Source organism: Ranitomeya imitator, chromosome 4, assembly GCF_032444005.1.
Source record: "Ranitomeya imitator isolate aRanImi1 chromosome 4, aRanImi1.pri, whole genome shotgun sequence".
Taxonomy (NCBI): domain Eukaryota; kingdom Metazoa; phylum Chordata; class Amphibia; order Anura; family Dendrobatidae; genus Ranitomeya; species Ranitomeya imitator.
Window position 1 is genome coordinate 724,016,319 of NC_091285.1, and position 19,115 is coordinate 724,035,433.

At 49.7% G+C, this 19,115-nt stretch overlaps 1 protein-coding gene across 1 annotated transcript in view; it reads left to right on the forward strand.

Annotated features, from left to right (window-relative positions):
* SLC2A4 (solute carrier family 2 member 4) overlaps window positions 1–19,115 on the forward strand; it is a 241,825-nt gene that overhangs the window by 212,866 nt on the left and 9,844 nt on the right. The window contains exon 8 of the mRNA XM_069767638.1: window positions 18,226–18,330. Coding sequence (XP_069623739.1) covers window positions 18,226–18,330 — 105 coding nt within the window. The remainder of the gene's footprint in view (window positions 1–18,225; window positions 18,331–19,115) is intronic.

The window sequence follows — 19,115 nt, forward strand, 5'->3', positions numbered from 1 at the left end:
ATACAAATAGAAGAGAGCTATGAGCCGTCCCCTGCAGGGTAATACAGATAGAAAAGAGCTATGAGCCGTCCCCTGCAGGATGATACAGATAGTGGAGAGCTATGATCCATCCCCTGCAGGGTGATACAGATAGAAGAGAGTTATGAGCCGTCCCCTGCAGGGTGATACTGATAGAAGAGAGCTATGAGCCGTCCCCTGCAGGGTGATAGAGATAGAAGAGAGCTATGAGCCATCCCCTGCAGGGTGATACAAATAGAAGAGAGCTATGAGCCATCCTCTGCAGGGTGATACAGATAGAAGAGAGCTATGAGCCATCCTCTGCAGGGTGATACAGATAGAAGAGAGCTATGAGCCATCCCCTGCAGGGTGATACAAATAGAAGAGAGCTATGAGCCGTCCCCTGCAGGATGATACAGATAGAAGAGAGTTATGAGCCGTCCCCTGCAGGGTGATACAAATAGAAGAGAACTATGAGCCATCCTCTGCAGGATGATACAGATAGAAGAGAGCTATGAGCCGTCCCCTGCAGTGTGATACAGATAGTAGAGAGCTATGAGCCGTCCCCTGCAGGGTGATACAGATAAAAGAGAGTTATGAGCCGTCCCCTGCAGGGTGATACAGATAGAAGAGAGCTATGAGCCGTCCCCTGCAGGATGATACAGATAGAAGAGAGCTATGAGCCGTCCCCTGCAGGATGATACAGATAGAAGAGAGCTATGAGCCGTCCCCAGCAGGGTGATACAGATAGAATAGAGCTATGAGCCGTCCCCTGCAGGGTAATACTGATAGAAGAGAGCTATGAGCCGTCCCCTGCAGGGTGATACAGATAGAAGAGAGCTATGAGCCGTCCCCTGCAGGGTGATACAGATAGAAAAGAGCTATGGGCCGTCCTCTGCAGGGTGATACAGATAGAAGAGAGCTATGAGCCGTCCCCTGCAGGGTGATACAGATAGAAAAGAGCTATGGGCCGTCCACTGCAGGGTGATACAGATAGAAGAGAGCTATGAGCCGTCCCCTGCAGGGTGATACAGATAGAAGAGAGCTATGAGCCGTCCCCTGCAGGGTGATACAGATAGAAGAGAGCTATGAGCCGTCCCCTGCAGGGTAATACAGATAGAAGAAAGCTATGAGCCGTCCCCAGCAGGGTGATACAGATAGAAGAGAGCTATGAGCCATCCTCTGCAGGGTGATACAGATAGAATAGAGCTATGAGCCGTCCCCTGCAGGGTGATACAAATAGAAGAGAACCATGAGCCATCCTCTGCAGGATGATACAGATAGAAGAGAGCTATGAGCCGTCCTCTGCAGGGTGATACAGATAGAAAAGAGCTATGAGCCGTCCCCTGCAGGGTGATACAGATAGAAAAGAGCTATGAGCCGTCCCCTGCAGGGTGATACAAATAGAAGAGAGCTATGAGCCGTCCCCTGCAGGGTGATACAGATAGAAGAGAGCTATGAGCCGTCCCCTGCAGGGTGATACAGATAGAAGAGAGCTATGAGCCGTCCCCTGCAGTGTGATACAGAGAGAAGAGAGCTATGAGCCGTCCCCTACAGGGTGATACAGATAGAAGAGAGCTATGAGCCGTCCCCTGCAGTGTGATACAGAGAGAAGAGAGCTATGAGCCGTCCCCTGCAGGGTGATACAGATAGATGAGAGCTATGAGCCGTCCCCTGCAGGGTTATACAGATAGAAGAGAGCTATGAGCCATCCCCTGCAGGGTAATACAGATAGAAGAGAGCTATGAGCCATCCCCTGCAGGATGATACAGATAGAAGAGAGCTATGAGCCGTCCCCTGCAGGGTGATACAGATAGAAGAGAGCTATGAGCCGTCCTCTGAAGGGTGATACCGATAGAAGAGAGCTATGAGCCGTCCCCTGAAGGGTGATACCGATAGAAGAGAGCTATGAGCCGTCCCCTGCCGGGTAATACAGATAGAAGAGAGCTATGAGCCGCCCCCTGCAGGGTGATAGAGATAGTAGAGAGCTATGAGCCGTCCCCTGCAGGGTGATACAGATAGAAGAGAGATATGAGCCGTCCCCTGCAGGGTGATACAGATAGAAGAGAGCTATGAGCCGTCCCCTGCAGGGTGATACAGATAGTAGAGAGCTATGAGCCGTCCCTGCAGGGTGATACAGATAGAAGAGAGCTATGAGCCGTCCCCTGCAGGGTGATACAGATAGAAGAGAGCTATGAGCCGTCCCCTGCAGGGTGATACAAATAGAAGAGAGCTATGAGCCGTCCCCTGCAGGGTAATACAGATAGTAGAGAGCTATGAGCCGTCCCCTGCAGGGTAATACAGATAGAAGAGAGCTATGAACCGTCCCCTGCAGGATGATACAGATATTAGAGAGCTATGAGCCGTCCCCTGCAGGGTAATACAGATAGAAGAGAGCTATGAACCGTCCCCTGCAGGGTGATACAGATAGAAGAGAGCTATGAGCCGTCCCCTGCAGGGTAATACAGATAGTAGAGAGCTATGAGCCGTCCCCTGCAGGGTAATACAGATAGAAGAGAGCTATGAACCGTCCCCTGCAGGATGATACAGATATTAGAGAGCTATGAGCCGTCCCCTGCAGGGTAATACAGATAGAAGAGAGCTATGAACCGTCCCCTGCAGGGTGATACAGATAGAAGAGAGCTATGAGCCGTCCCCTGCAGGGTGATACAGATAGAAGAGAGCTATGAGCCGTCCCCTGCAGGGTAATACAGATAGAAGAGAGCTATGAGCCGTCCCCTGCAGGGTGATACAGATAGAAGAGAGCTATGAGCCGTCCCCTGCAGGGTGATTCAGATAGAAGAGAGCTATGAGCCGTCCCCTGCAGGGTAATACAGATAGAAGAGAGCTATGAGCCGTCCCCTGCAGGGTAATACAGATAGAAGAGAGCTATGAGCCGTCCCCTGCAGGGTGATACAGATAGAAGAGAGCTATGAGCCGTCCCCTGCAGGATGATACAGATAGAAGAGAGCTATGAGCCGTCCCTTGCAGGGTGATACAAATAGAAGAGAGCTATGAGCCGTCCCCTGCAGGGTAATACAGATAGAAAAGAGCTATGAGCCGTCCCCTGCAGGATGATACAGATAGAAGAGAGTTATGAGCCGTCCCCTGCAGGGTGATACTGATAGAAGAGAGCTATGAGCCGTCCCCTGCAGGGTGATAGAGATAGAAGAGAGCTATGAGCCATCCCCTGCAGGGTGATACAAATAGAAGAGAGCTATGAGCCATCCTCTGCAGGGTGATACAGATAGAAGAGAGCTATGAGCCGTCCCCTGCAGGATGATACAGATAGAAGAGAGTTATGAGCCGTCCCCTGCAGGGTGATACAAATAGAAGAGAACTATGAGCCATCCTCTGCAGGATGATACAGATAGAAGAGAGCTATGAGCCGTCCCCTGCAGTGTGATACAGATAGTAGAGAGCTATGAGCCGTCCCCTGCAGGGTGATACAGATAAAAGAGAGTTATGAGCCGTCCCCTGCAGGGTGATACAGATAGAAGAGAGCTATGAGCCGTCCCCTGCAGGATGATACAGATAGAAGAGAGTTATGAGCCGTCCCCTGCAGGATGATACAGATAGAAGAGAGCTATGAGCCGTCCCCAGCAGGGTGATACAGATAGAATAGAGCTATGAGCCGTCCCCTGCAGGGTAATACTGATAGAAGAGAGCTATGAGCCGTCCCCTGCAGGGTGATACAGATAGAAGAGAGCTATGAGCCGTCCTCTGCAGGATGATACAGATAGTAGAGAGCTATGAGCCGTCCCCTGCAGGGTGATACAGATATTAGAGAGCTATGAGCCGTCCCCTACAGGGTGATACAGATAGTAGAGAGCTATGAGCCGTCCCCTGCAGGGTGATACAGATAGAAGAGAGCTATGAGCCGTCCCCTGCAAGGTGATACAGATAGAAGAGAGCTATGAGCCGTCCCCTGCAGGGTGATACAGATAGAAGAGAGCTATGAGCCGTCCCCTGAAGGGTGATACTGATAGAAGAGAGCTATGAGCCGTCCACTGAAGGGTGATACTGATAGAAGAGAGTTATGATCCATCCCCTGCAGGGTGATACAGATAGAAGAGAGCTATGAGCCGTCCCCTGCAGGATGATACAGATAGAAGAGAGCTATGATCCGTCTCCTGCAGAGTGATACAGATAGAAGAGAGCTATGAGCCGTCCTCTGAAGGGTGATACCGATAGAAGAGAGCTATGAGCCGTCCCCTGCAGGGTGATACAGATAGAAGAGAGCTATGAGCCGTCCTCTGAAGGGTGATACCGATAGAAGAGAGCTATGAGCCGTCCTCTGCAGGGTAATACAGATAGTAGAGAGCTATGATCCGTCCCCTGCAGGGTGATACAGATAGAAGAGAGCTATGAGCCGTCCTCTGAAGGGTGATACCGATAGAAGAGAGCTATGAGCCGTCCCCTGCAAGGTGATACAGATAGAAGAGAGCTATGAGCCGTCCCCTGCAGGGTGATACAGATAGAAGAGAGCTATGAGCCGTCCCCTGCAGGGTGATACAGATAGAAGAGAGCTATGAGCCGTCCCCTGAAGGGTGATACTGATAGTAGAGAGCTATGAGCCGTCCCCTGCAGGATGATACAGATAGAAGAGAGCTATGATCCGTCTCCTGCAGAGTGATACAGATAGAAGAGAGCTATGAGCCGTCCCCTGCAGGGTGATACAGATAGAAGAGAGCTATGAGCCGTCCTCTGAAGGGTGATACCGATAGAAGAGAGCTATGAGCCGTCCTCTGCAGGGTAATACAGATAGTAGAGAGCTATGATCCGTCCCCTGCAGGGTGATACAGATAGAAGAGAGCTATGAGCCGTCCTCTGAAGGGTGATACCGATAGAAGAGAGCTATGAGCCGTCCTCTGCAGGGTAATACAGATAGTAGAGAGCTATGATCCGTCCCCTGCAGGGTGATACAGATAGTAGAGAGCTATGATCCGTCCACTACAGGGTGATACAGATAGAAGAGAGCTATGAGCCGTCCCCAGCAGGGTGATACAGATAGAATAGAGCTATGAGCCGTCCCCTGCAGGGTGATACAGATAGAAGAGAGCTATGAGCCATCCCCTGCAGGGTGATACAGATAGAGGAGAGCTATGAGCCGTCCTCTGCAGGGTGATACAGATAGAATAGAGCTATGAGCCGTCCCCTGCAGGGTGATACAAGTAGAAGAGAACTATGAGCCGTCCCCTGCAGGATGATACAGATAGAAGAGAGCTATGAGCCGTCCCCTGCAGGGTGATACAGATAGTAGAGAGCTATGAGCCGTCTCCTGCAGAGTGATACAGATAGAAGAGAGCTATGAGCCGTCCCCTGCAGGGTGATACAGATAGAAGAGAGCTATGAGCCGTCCTCTGAAGGGTGATACCGATAGAAGAGAGCTATGAGCCGTCCCCTGCAGGGTAATACAGATAGAAGAGAGCTATGAGCCGTCCCCTGCAGGGTAATACTGATAGAAGAGAGCTATGAGCCGTCCCCTGCAGGGTGATACAGATAGAAGAGAGCTATGAGCCGTCCCCTGCAGGGTGATACAGATAGTAGAGAGCTATGAGCCGTCCACTGCAGGGTGATACAGATACAAGAGAGCTATGAGCCGTCCCCTGCAGGGTGATACAGATAGTAGAGAGCTATGAGCCGTCCCCTGCAGGGTAATACAGATAGAAGAGAGCTATGAGCCGTCCCCTGCAGGATGATACAGATAGAAGAGAGCTATGAGCCGTCCCCTGCAGGATGATACAGATAGTGGAGAGCTATGATCCATCCCCTGCAGGGTAATACAGATAGAAGAGAGCTATGAGCCGTCCCCTGCAGGATGATACAGATAGAAGAGAGCTATGAGCCGTCCCCTGCAGGGTAATACAGATAGTGGAGAGCTATGATCCATCCCCTGCAGGGTGATACAGATAGAAGAGAGCTATGAGCCGTCCACTGCAGGGTGATACAGATAGAAAAGAGCTATGAGCCGTCCCCTGCAGGGTAATACAGATAGAAGAGAGCTATGAGCCGTCCCCTGCAGGATGATACAGATAGAAGAGAGCTATGAGCCGTCCCCTGCAGGATGATACAGATAGTGGAGAGCTATGATCCATCCCCTGCAGGGTGATACAGATAGAAGAGAGTTATGAGCCGTCCCCTGCAGAGTGATACAGATAGAAGAGAGCTATGAGCCGTCCCCTGCAGGGTGATACAGAGAGAAGAGAGCTATGAGCCGTCCCCTGCAGGGAGATACAGATAGTAGACAGCTATGAGCCGTCCCCTGCAGGGTGATACAGATAGAAGAGAGCTATGAGCCGTCCCCTGCAGTGTGATACAGATAGAAGAGAGCTATGATCCATCCCCTGCAGGGTGATACAGATAGAAGAGAGCTATGATCCGTCTCCTGCAGAGTGATACAGATAGAAGAGAGCTATGAGCCGTCCACTGCAGGGTGATACAGATAGTAGAGAGCTATGAGCCGTCCCCTGCAGGGTGATACAGATAGTAGAGAGCTATGAGCCGTCCACTGCAGGGTGATACAGATAGAAGAGAGCTATGAGCCGTCCCCTGCAGGGTGATACAGATAGTAGAGAGCTATGAGCCGTCCCCTGCAGGATGATACAGATAGAAGAGAGCTATGAGCCGTCCCCTGCAGGATGATACAGATAGTGGAGAGCTATGATCCATCCCCTGCAGGGTGATACAGATAGAAGAGAGTTATGAGCCGTCCCCTGCAGGGTGATACAGATAGAAGAGAGCTATTATCCATCCCCTGCAGGGTGATACAGATAGAAGAGAGCTATGATCCGTCTCCTGCAGAGTGATACAGATAGTAGAGAGCTATGAGCCGTCCCCTGCAGGGTGATACAGATAGAAGAGAGCTATGAGCCGTCCCCTGCAGGATGATACAGATAGAGGAGAGCTATGAGCCGTCCCCTGCAGGATGATACAGATAGTAGAGAGCTATGAGCCGTCCCCTGCAGGGTGATATAGATAGAAGAGAGCTATGAGCCGTCCCCTGCAGAGTGATACAGATAGTAGAGAGCTATGAGCCGTCCCCTGCAGGGTAATACAGATAGAAGAGAGCTATGAGCCGTCCCCTGCAGGGTAATACAGATAGAAGAGAGCTATGAGCCGTCCCCTGCAGGGTGATACAGATAGAAGAGAGCTATGGGCCGTCCCCTGCAGGGTGATACAGATAGAAGAGAGCTATGGGCCGTCCCCTGCAGGGTGATACAGAGAGAAGAGAGCTATGAGCCGTCCCCTGCAGAGTGATACAGATAGTAGAGAGCTATGAGCCGTCCCCTGCAGGGTGATACAGATAGAAGAGAGCTATGATCCGTCCCCTGCAGGGTGATACAGATAGAAGAGAGCTATGATCCATCCCCTGCAGAGTGATACAGATAGTAGAGAGCTATGAGCCGTCCCCTGCAGGGTGATACAGATAGAAGAGAGCTATGAGCCGTCCCCTGCAGGATGATACAGATAGAAGAGAGCTATGAGCCGTCCCCTGCAGGATGATACAGATAGAAGAGAGCTATGAGCCGTCCCCTGCAGGATGATACAGATAGAAGAGAGCTATGAGCCGTCCCTTGCAGAGTGATACAGATAGTAGAGAGCTATGAGCCGTCCCCTGCAAGGTGATACAGATAGAAGAGAGCTATGAGCCGTCCCCTGCAGGATGATACAGATAGAAGAGAGCTATGAGCCGTCCCTTGCAGAGTGATACAGATAGTAGAGAGCTATGAGCCGTCCCTTGCAGAGTGATACAGATAGTAGAGAGCTATGAGCCGTCCCCTGCAGAGTGATACAGATAGTAGAGAGCTATGAGCCGTCCCCTGCAGGGTGATACAGATAGAAGAGAGCTATGAGCCGTCCCCTGCAGTATGATACAGATAGAAGAGAGCTATGAGCCATCCTCTGCAGAGTGATACAGATAGAAGAGAGCTATGAGCCGTCCCCTGCAGGGTGATACAGATAGTAGAGAGCTATGAGCCGTCCCTTGCACGGTAATACAGATAGAAGAGAGCTATGAGCCGTCCCCTGCAGGGTGATATAGATAGAAGAGAGCTATGAGCCGTCCCCTGCAGGGTGATACAGATAGTAGAGAGCTATGAGCCGTCCCCTGCAGAATATAGATAGAAGAGAGCTATGAGCCGTCCCCTGCAGTGTGATACAGATAGAAGAGAGCTATGAGCCGTCCCCTGCAGAGTAATATAGATAGAAGAGAGCTATGAGCCGTCCCCTGCAGGGTGATACTGATAGTAGAGAGCTATGAGCCGTCCCCTGCAGGGTGATACAGATAGAAGAGAGCTATGAGCCATCCCCTGCAGGGTAATACAGATAGAAGAGAGCTATGAGCCGTCCCCTGCAGGGTGATAGATAGAAGAGAGCTATGAGCCGTCCCCTGCAGGGTGATACAGATAGTAGAGAGCTATGATCCGTATCCTGCAGGGTGATACAGATAGAAGAGAGCTATGAGCCGTCCCCTGCAGGGTGATAGATAGAAGAGAGCTATGAGCCGTCCCCTGCAGGGTGATACAGATAGAAGAGAGCTATGATCCGTATCCTGCAGGGTGATACAGATAGAAGAGAGCTATGAGCCATCCCCTGCAGGGTAATACAGATAGAAGAGAGTTAGGAGCCGTTCCCTGCAGAGTGATAGATAGAAGAGAGCTATGAGCCGTCCCCTGCAGGGTGATACAGATAGAAGAGAGCTATCATCTGTCCCCTGCAGAGTGATACAGATAGTAGAGAGCTATGAGCCGTCCCCTGCAGGATGATACAGATAGAAGAGAGCTATGAGCCGTCCTTTGCAGGGTAATAAAGATAGAAGAGAGCTATGAGCCGTCCCCTGCAGGGTGATACAGAAAGAAGAGAGCTATGAGCCGTCCCCTGCAGGGTAATACAGATAGAAGAGAGCTATGAGCCGTCCCCTGCAGGGTAATACAGATAGAAGAGAGCTATGAGCCGTCCTTTGCAGGGTAATACAGATAGAAGAGAGCTATGAGCCGTCCTTTGCAGGGTAATACAGATAGAAGTGTTATGAACTGGTGATTCAGAAACACAATGGACCTGGTGATTAAGAGCACACAAAGTGACCTGATAGTTACGAATAACATAGGACGAGCTCTGAGACGTGGGAACTCTGCTGACCGCAATCCCTAATCCTATCACACACACTAGAAATAGCCGTGGATTGCGCCTAACGCTCCCTATGCAACTCGGCACAGCCTGAGTAACTAGCTAGCCCTGAAGATAGAAAAATAAGCCTACCTTGCCTCAGAGAAATTCCCCAAAGGAAAAGGCAGCCCCCCACATATAATGACTGTGAGTAAAGATGAAAATACACACACAGAGATGAAATAGGTTTTAGCAAAGTGAGGCCCGACTTACTGAATAGACCGAGGATAGTAAAGATAGCTTTGCGGTCAGCACAAAAACCTACAAACAACCACGCAGAGGGCGCAAAAAGACCATCCGTACCGACTAACGGCACGGAGGTGCTCCCTCTGCGTCCCAGAGCTTCCAGCAAGCAAGAAAAACCAATATAGCAAGCTGGACAGAAAAAATAGCAAACAAAAGTAACACAAGCAGAACTTAGCTTATGCAGGGCAGACAGGCCACAAGACGATCCAGGAGAGAGCAAGACCAATACTGGAACATTGACTGGAGGCAAGGAACAAAGAACTAGGTGGAGTTAAATAGAGCAGCACCTAACGACTTAACCTCGTCACCTGAGGAAGGAAACTCAGAAGCCGCAGCCCCACTCACATCCACCAGAGGAAGCTCATAGACAGAACCAGCCGAAGTACCACTCATGACCACAGGAGGGAGCTTGACCACAGAATTCACAACAGTACCCCCCCCTTGAGGAGGGGTCACCGAACCCTCACCAGAGCCCCCAGGCCGACCAGGATGAGCCAAATGAAAGGCACGAACCAGATCGGCAGCATGAACATCAGAGGCAAAGACCCAGGAATTATCTTCCTGACCATAACCCTTCCACTTAACCAGGTACTGGAGTTTCCGTCTCGAAATACGAGAATCCAAAATCTTCTCCACTTTATACTCCAACTCCCCCTCAACCAAAACCGGGGCAGGAGGATCAACGGATGGAACCACAGGTGCCACGTATCTCCGCAACAATGACCTATGGAATACATTATGGATGGAAAAAGAAGCTGGAAGGGTCAAACGAAAAGACACAGGATTAAGAACCTCAGAAATCCTATACGGACCAATGAAACGAGGCTTAAACTTAGGAGAGGAAACTTTCATAGGAATATAACGAGACGACAACCAAACCAAATCCCCAACACGAAGTCGGGGACCCACACAGCGCCTGCGGTTAGCGAAACGTTGAGCCTTCTCCTGGGACAATGTCAAATTGTCCACTACATGAGTCCAAATCTGCTGCAACCTATCCACCACAGTATCCACACCAGGACAGTCCGAAGACTCAACCTGCCCTGAAGAGAAACGAGGATGGAAACCAGAATTGCAGAAAAACGGCGAAACCAAAGTAGCCGAGCTGGCCCGATAATTATGGAGGGCGAACTCAGCCAAAGGCAAAAAGGACACCCAATCATCCTGATCAGCCGAAACAAAACATCTCAGATATGTTTCCAAGGTCTGATTGGTTCGTTCAGTTTGGCCATTTGTCTGAGGATGGAAAGCCGAGGAAAAAGACAAATCAATGCCCATCCTAGCACAAAAGGCTCGCCAAAACCTCGAAACAAACTGGGAACCTCTGTCAGAAACGATGTTCTCCGGAATGCCATGTAAACGAACCACATGCTGGAAAAACAATGGCACCAAATCAGAGGAGGAAGGCAATTTAGACAAGGGTACCAAATGGACCATCTTAGAGAAGCGATCACAAACCACCCAAATGACCGACATTCTTTGAGAGACGGGGAGATCCGAAATAAAATCCATAGAGATATGTGTCCAGGGCCTCTTCGGGACCGGCAAGGGAAAAAGCAACCCACTGGCACGAGAACAGCAGGGCTTAGCCCGAGCACAAATTCCACAGGACTGCACAAACGAACGCACTTCCCACGACAGAGACGGCCACCAAATGGATCTAGCCACCAAATCTCTGGTACCAAAGATTCCAGGATGACCAGCCAACACCGAACAATGAACCTCAGAGATAACTCTACTCGTCCATTTATCAGGGACAAACAGTTTCTCCGCTGGGCAACGGTCAGGTCTATTAGCCTGAAATTTTTGCAGCACCCGCCGCAAATCAGGGGAGATGGCAGACAAAATTACCCCCTCTTTGAGAATACCCGCCGGCTCAGGCAAACCCGGAGAGTCGGGCACAAAACTCCTAGACAGGGCATCCGCCTTCACATTCTTAGAGCCCGGAAGGTACGAAACCACAATGTCAAAACGGGAGAAAAACAGCGACCAACGAGCCTGTCTAGGATTCAACCGTTTGGCAGACTCGAGATAAGTCAAGTTCTTGTGGTCAGTCAAGACCACCACGCGATGCTTAGCTCCTTCAAGCCAATGACGCCACTCCTCGAACGCCCACTTCATGGCCAACAACTCTCGATTGCCAACATCATAATTACGCTCAGCAGGCGAGAACTTCCTGGAAAAGAAGGCACATGGTTTCATCACCGAGCCATCAGAACCTCTCTGCGACAAAACAGCCCCTGCTCCAATCTCAGAAGCATCAACCTCGACCTGGAACGGGAGCGAAACATCTGGCTGGCACAACACAGGTGCAGAAGAAAAACGACGCTTCAACTCCTGAAAAGCTTCTACAGCAGCAGAAGACCAATTGACCACATCAGCACCCTTCTTGGTTAAATCAGTCAACGGTTTAACAATACTAGAAAAATTATTGATGAAGCGACGATAAAAATTAGCAAAGCCCAGGAACTTTTGCAGACTCTTCAGAGATGTGCAATCATAAATGGCCTGGACTTTAACAGGGTCCATCTCGATAGTAGAATGGGAAAAAATGAAACCCAAAAATGAAACCTTCTGAACACCAAATAGACACTTTGACCCCTTCACAAACAAAGAATTAGCACGCAGGATCTGGAACACAATTCTGACCTGCTTCACGTGAGACTCCCAATCCTCCGAGAAGACCAAAATATCGTCCAAGTATACAATCAGGAATTTATCCAGGTACTCTCGGAAGATGTCATGCATAAAGGACTGAAACACTGATGGAGCATTGGAAAGCCCGAATGGCATAACCAGGTACTCAAAATGGCCCTCGGGCGTATTAAATGCTGTTTTCCATTCATCGCCCTGTTTAATACGCACAAGATTATACGCACCACGAAGATCTATCTTGGTGAACCAACTAGCCCCTTTAATACGAGCAAACAAATCAGACAGCAGCGGCAAGGGGTACTGAAATTTGACTGTGATTTTATTTAGAAGGCGGTAATCAATACAAGATCTCAACGAACCATCCTTCTTGGCCACAAAAAAGAACCCTGCTCCCAATGGCGACGACGACGGGCGAATATGACCCTTTTCCAAGGATTTCTTTACGTAACTCCGCATAGCGGCGTGCTCAGGCACAGACAAATTAAACAGTTGACCCTTAGCAAACTTACTACCAGGAATCAAATCGATAGCACAATCGCAATCCCTATGCGGAGGTAGGGCACTGGACTTGGACTCATCAAATACATCCCGGTAATCTGACAAGAACTCTGGGACCTCAGAAAGGGTGGATGATGAAATAGACAGAACTGGAACATCACCATGTACCCCCTGACAACCCCAGCTGGACACAGACATAGATTTCCAATCCAATACTGGGTTATGGACTTGTTGCCATGGCAGCCCCAACACGACCACATCATGCAGATTATGCAACACCAAAAAGCGAATATCCTCCTGATGCGCAGGAGCCATGCACATGGTTAATTGAGTCCAGTACTGAGGCTTATTCTTGGCCAAAGGCGTAGCATCAATTCCTCTCAATGGAATAGGATACTGCAAGGGCTCCAAGAAAAACCCACAGCGCCTAGCAAAGTCCAAGTCAATCAAATTCAGGGCAGCGCCTGAATCCACAAATGCCATGACAGAATAAGATGACAAAGAGCAGATCAAAGTAATGGACAAAAGAAATTTCGACTGTACCGTACCAATGGTGGCAGACTTAGCGAACCGCTTAGTGCGCTTAGGACAATCGGAGATAGCATGAGTGGAATCACCACAGTAGAAACACAGCCCATTCCGACGTCTGTGTTCTTGCCTTTCAGCTCTGGTCAAAGTCCTATCGCACTGCATAGGCTCAGGTTTATGCTCAGATAATACCGCCAAATGGTGCACAGATTTACGCTCACGCAAGCGTCGACCGATCTGAATGGCCAAAGACATAGACTCATTCAGACCAGCAGGCATAGGAAATCCCACCATGACATCCTTAAGGGCTTCAGAGAGACCCTTTCTGAAAATTGCTGCCAGCGCACATTCATTCCATTGAGTGAGCACAGACCACTTCCTAAACTTCTGACAATATATCTCTACCTCATCCTGACCCTGACACAGATCCAGCAAATTTTTCTCTGCCTGATCCCCTGAATTAGGTTCATCATACAGCAATCCGAGCGCCAGAAAAAAAGCATCAATATCGCATAATGCAGGATCTCCTGGCGCAAGGGAAAATGCCCAGTCTTGAGGGTCGCCACGTAATAAAGAAATAATGATCTTAACTTGTTGAACTGGGTCACCAGAGGAGCGGGGTTTCAAAGCCAGAAACAGTTTACAATTATTTCTGAAATTCAGAAACTTAGCTCTATCGCCAGAAAATAAATCAGGAATAGGAATTCTAGGTTCTAACATAGATTTCTGAACCATAATGTCTTGAATTTTTTGTACTCTTGCAGTGAGATTATCCACACAAGAAGACAGACCTTTAATGTCCATCACCACACCTGTGTCCTGAACCACCCAAATGTCTAGGGGAAAAGAAAGACAAAACACAGTGCAGAGAAAAAAAAATGGTCTCAGAACTTCTCTTTTCCCTCAATTGAGAAGCATTAGTACTTTGGGCCTCCAGTACTGTTATGAACTGGTGATTCAGAAACACAATGGACCTGGTGATTAAGAGCACACAAAGTGACCTGATAGTTACGAATAACATAGGACGAGCTCTGAGACGTGGGAACTCTGCTGACCGCAATCCCTAATCCTATCACACCACACTAGAGGTAGCCGTGGAGCGCTCCTGACCAGACCTAGGCGCCTCGGGCACAGCCTGAGAAACTAGCTAGCCCTGAAGATAGAAAAATAAGCCTACCTTGCCTCAGAGAAATTCCCCAAAGGAAAAGGCAGCCCCCCACATATAATGACTGTGAGTAAAGATGAAAATACACACACAGAGATGAAATAGGTTTTAGCAAAGTGAGGCCCGACTTACTGAATAGACCGAGGATAGTAAAGATAGCTTTGCGGTCAGCACAAAAACCTACAAACAACCACGCAGAGGGCGCAAAAAGACCCTCCGCACCGACTAACGGCACGGAGGTGCTCCCTCTGCGTCCAGAGCTTCCAGCAAGCAAGAAAAACCAATATAGCAAGCTGGACATAAAAAATAGCAAACAAAAGTAACACAAGCAGAACTTAGCTTATGCAGGGCAGACAGGCCACAAGACGATCCAGGAGAGAGCAAGACCAATGCTGGAACATTGACTGGAGACAAGGAACAAAGAACTAGGTGGAGTTAAATAGAGCAGCACCTAACGACTTAACCTCATCACCTGAGGAAGGAAACTCAGAAGCCGCAGCCCCACTCACATCCACCAGAGGAAGCTCATAGACAGAACCAGCCGAAGTACCACTCATGACCACAGGAGGGAGCTTGACCACAGAATTCACAACAAGAAGAGAGCTATGAGACGTCCCCTGCAGGGTGATACAGATAGTAGAGAGCTATGAGCCATCCCCTGCAGGGTGATACAGATAGAAGAGAGCTATGAGCCATCCCCTGCAGGGTAATACAGATAGAAGAGAGCTATGATCCGTCCCCTGCAGAGTGATACAGATAGAAGAGAGCTATGAGCCGTCCCCTGCAGGGTGATACAGATAGAAGAGAGCTATGATCCGTCCCCTGCAGAGTGATACAGATAGTAGAGAGCTATGAGCCGTCCCCTGCAGGGTGATACAGATAGAAGAGAGCTATGAGCCATCCCCTGCAGGGTAATACAGATAGAAGAGAGCTATGATCCGTCCCCTGCAGGGTGATACAGATAGAAGAGAGCTATGAGCCATCCCCTGCAGGGTGATACAGATAGAAAAGAGCTATGAGCCGTCCCCTGCAGGGTGATACAGATGGAAGAGAGCTATGAGCCGTCCCCTGCAGAATATAGATAGAAGAGAGCTATGAGCCGTCCCCTGCAGGGTGATACAGATAGAAGAGAGCTATGAGCCGTCCCCTGCAGGGTAATACTGATAGAAGAGAGCTATGATCCGTCCCCTGCAGGGTGATACAGATAGAAGAGAGCTATGAGCCGTCCCCTGCAGGGTAATACTGATAGAAGAGAGCTATGATCCGTCCCCTGCAGGGTGATACAGATAGAAGAGAGCTATGAGCCGTCCCCTGCAGGGTAATACTGATAGAAGAGAGCTATGATCTGTCTCCTGCAGGGTGATACAGATGGAAGAGAGCTATGAGCCGTCCCCTGCAGGGTGATACAGATAGAAGAGAGCTATGAGCCGTCCCCTGCAGGGTGATACAGATAGAAGAGAGCTATGAGCCGTCCCCTGCAGGGTGATACAGATGGAAGAGAGCTATGAGCAGTCCCCTGCAGAGTAATATAGATAGAAGAGAGCTATGAACCGTTCCCTGCAGGGTGACACAGATAGAAGAGAGCTATGATCCGTCCCCTGCAGGGTGATACAGATAGAAGAGAGCTATGAGCCGTCCCCTGCAGGGTAATACTGATAGAAGAGAGCTATGATCTGTCTCCTGCAGGGTGATACAGATGGAAGAGAGCTATGAGCCGTCCCCTGCAGGGTGATACAGATAGAAGAGAGCTATGAGCCGTCCCCTGCAGGGTGATACAGATAGAAGAGAGCTATGAGCCGTCCCCTGCAGGGTGATACAGATGGAAGAGAGCTATGAGCAGTCCCCTGCAGAGTAATATAGATAGAAGAGAGCTATGAACCGTTCCCTGCAGGGTGACACAGATAGAAGAGAGCTATGAGCCGTCTCCTGCAGGGTGATACAGATGGAATAGAGCTATGAGCCGTCCCCTGCAGAATATAGATAGAAGAGAGCTATGAGCCGTCCCCTGCAGAATATAGATAGAAGAGAGCTATGAGCCGTCCCCTGCAGGGTGATACAGATATTAGAGAGCTATGGGCCGTCCTCTCCAGGGTGATACTGATAGAAGAGAGCTATGAGCCGTCCCCTGCAGGGTGATACAGATAGAAGAGAGCTATGAGCCGTCCCCTGCAGGGTGATACAGATATTAGAGAGCTATGGGCCGTCCCCTGCAGGGTGATACAGATGGAAGAGAGCTATGAGCCGTCCCCTGCAGAGTGATACAGATAGAAGAGAGCTATGAGCCATCCCCTGCAGGGTGATACAGATAGAAGAGAGCTATGAGCCGTCCCCTGCAGGGTAATACAGATATTAGAGAGCTATGAGCCGTCCCCTGCAGGGTGATACAGATATTAGAGAGCTATGGGCCGTCCCCTGCAGGGTGATACAGATAGAAGAGAGCTATGAGCCGTCCCCTGCAGGATGATACAGATATTAGAGAGCTATGAGCCGTCCCTTGCAGGGTGATACAGATAGAAGAGAGCTATGGGCCATCCCCTGCAGTGTGATACAGATAGAAGCGAGCTATGAGCCGTCCCTTGCAGGGTAATACAGATATTAGAGAGTTATGAGCCGTCCCCTGCAGAGTAATATAGATAGAAGAGAGCTATGAGCCGTCCCCTGCAGGGTGATACAGAGAGAAGAGAGCTATGATCCGTCCCCTGCAGGATGATACAAATATTAGAGAGCTATGATCCGTCCCCTGCAGGGTGATACAGATAGAAGAGAGCTATGGGCCGTCCCCTGCAGTGTGATACAGATAGAAGAGAGCTATGAGCCGTCCCCTGCAGGGTAATACAGATATTAGAGAGTTATGAGCCGTCCCCTGCAGAGTAATATAGATAGAAGAGAGCTATGATCCGTCCCCTGCAGGGTGATACAGATAGAAGAGAGCTATGGGCCGTCCCCTGCAGTGTGATACAGATAGAAGAGAGCTATGAGCCGTCCCCTGCAGGGTGATACAGATAGAAGAGCGCTATGAGCCGTCCCCTGCAGGGTAATACAGATATTAGAGAGTTATGAGCCGTCCCCTGCAGAGTAATATAGATAGAAGAGAGCTATGAGCCGTCCCCTGCAGGGTGATACAGATAGAAGAGAGCTATGAGCCGTCCCCTGCAGAGTAATATAGATAGAAGAGAGCTATGAGCCGTCCCCTGCAGGGTGATACAGAGAGAAGAGAGCTATGATCCGTCCCCTGCAGGATGATACAAATATTAGAGAGCTATGATCCGTCCCCTGCAGGGTGATACAGATAGAAGAGAGCTATGGGCCGTCCCCTGCAGTGTGATACAGATAGAAGAGAGCTATGAGCCGTCCCCTGCAGGGTAATACAGATATTAGAGAGTTATGAGCCGTCCCCTGCAGAGTAATATAGATAGAAGAGAGCTATGAGCCGTCCCCTGCAGGGTGATACAGATAGAAGAGAGCTATGGGCCGTCCCCTGCAGTGTGATACAGATAGAAGAGAGCTATGAGCCGTCCCCTGCAGGGTAATACAGATATTAGAGAGTTATGAGCCGTCCCCTGCAGAGTAATATAGATAGAAGAGAGCTATGAGCCGTCCCCTGCAGGGTAATACAGATAGAAGAGAGCTATGAGCCGTCCCCTGCAGGGTAATACAGATATTAGAGAGCTATGAGCCGTCCCCTGCAGAGTGATACAGATATTAGAGAGCTATGAGCCGTCCCCTGCAGGATGATACAGATAGTAGAGAGCTATGAGCCGTCCCCTGCAGGGTGATACAGATAGTAGAGAGCTATGAGCCGTCCTCTGCAGGGTAATACAGATATTAGAGAGCTATGAGCCGTCCCCTGCAGGATGATACAGATAGTGGAGAGTTATGGGTTGCCCCCTGCAGTGTGATACAGGTTGTTGTGGGTCAATTGGCAATTCCCATTGTTCTGGTGTCTTTTTACTTTTTGTCTCTTGCAGATCTTCTATTACTCCACAGACATCTTCTCTAAGGCAGGGGTGGAGCAGCCGATCTATGCCACCATTGGCGCAGGGATTGTGAACACAGCTTTTACTGTCGTTTCGGTGAGTTGGACATGGGGGTCTTCTCATGGTCACTGACATGGATGATGACTATGTCGGCCCTTTGAGGATCTCCTCATCGTTATCACCTCAGACATTATAATTTCCATGTCCTGGTGTAGACAAGTCCCAGCTCCGCACACACCCTTGTGAAGCAGTGAGGAGCCTCATATACAAGGGTTGTTACGTGTCCCCCAGTCCCCTTGCACAGAAGCAGACTGAGCCCGCTGGAGAGTGCTGTAATTACGGCCATGTCTGTGGGTACAGTGCTGAATACAAGAGAGGATTTCCGAGGTCAGTGTGTCTGGTATGTGTGTTGACTGTCAATGAATGGGTCTCTGCACGTCTCTGTGTCTCCGCTGACCGTGTATTCGTGGGCAAAACATGCTGAAGTGTTTTTTAACAGCAGCACGGGCAGCAAAACGTCCCGCACACATGCAAACTGATGACCCGCACATGACATCCGTGTGCTGTCCACGAGGCACGTATTGGCGCCTGGGACTGATCATGCTGGTTCCTGGCGCCTGGTGCTTTAGACAGCTCACATCACTGTTTCCTGCTTGTGCAGCGATGAACATAGTAACATAGTAACATAGTTAGTAAGGCCGAAAAAAGACATTTGTCCATCCAGTTCAGCCTATATTCCATCATAATAAATCCCCAGATCTACGTCCTTCTACAGAACCTAATAATTGTATGATACAATATTGTTCTGCTCCAGGAAGACATCCAGGCCTCTCTTGAACCCCTCGACTGAGTTCGCCATCACCACCTCCTCAGGCAAGCAA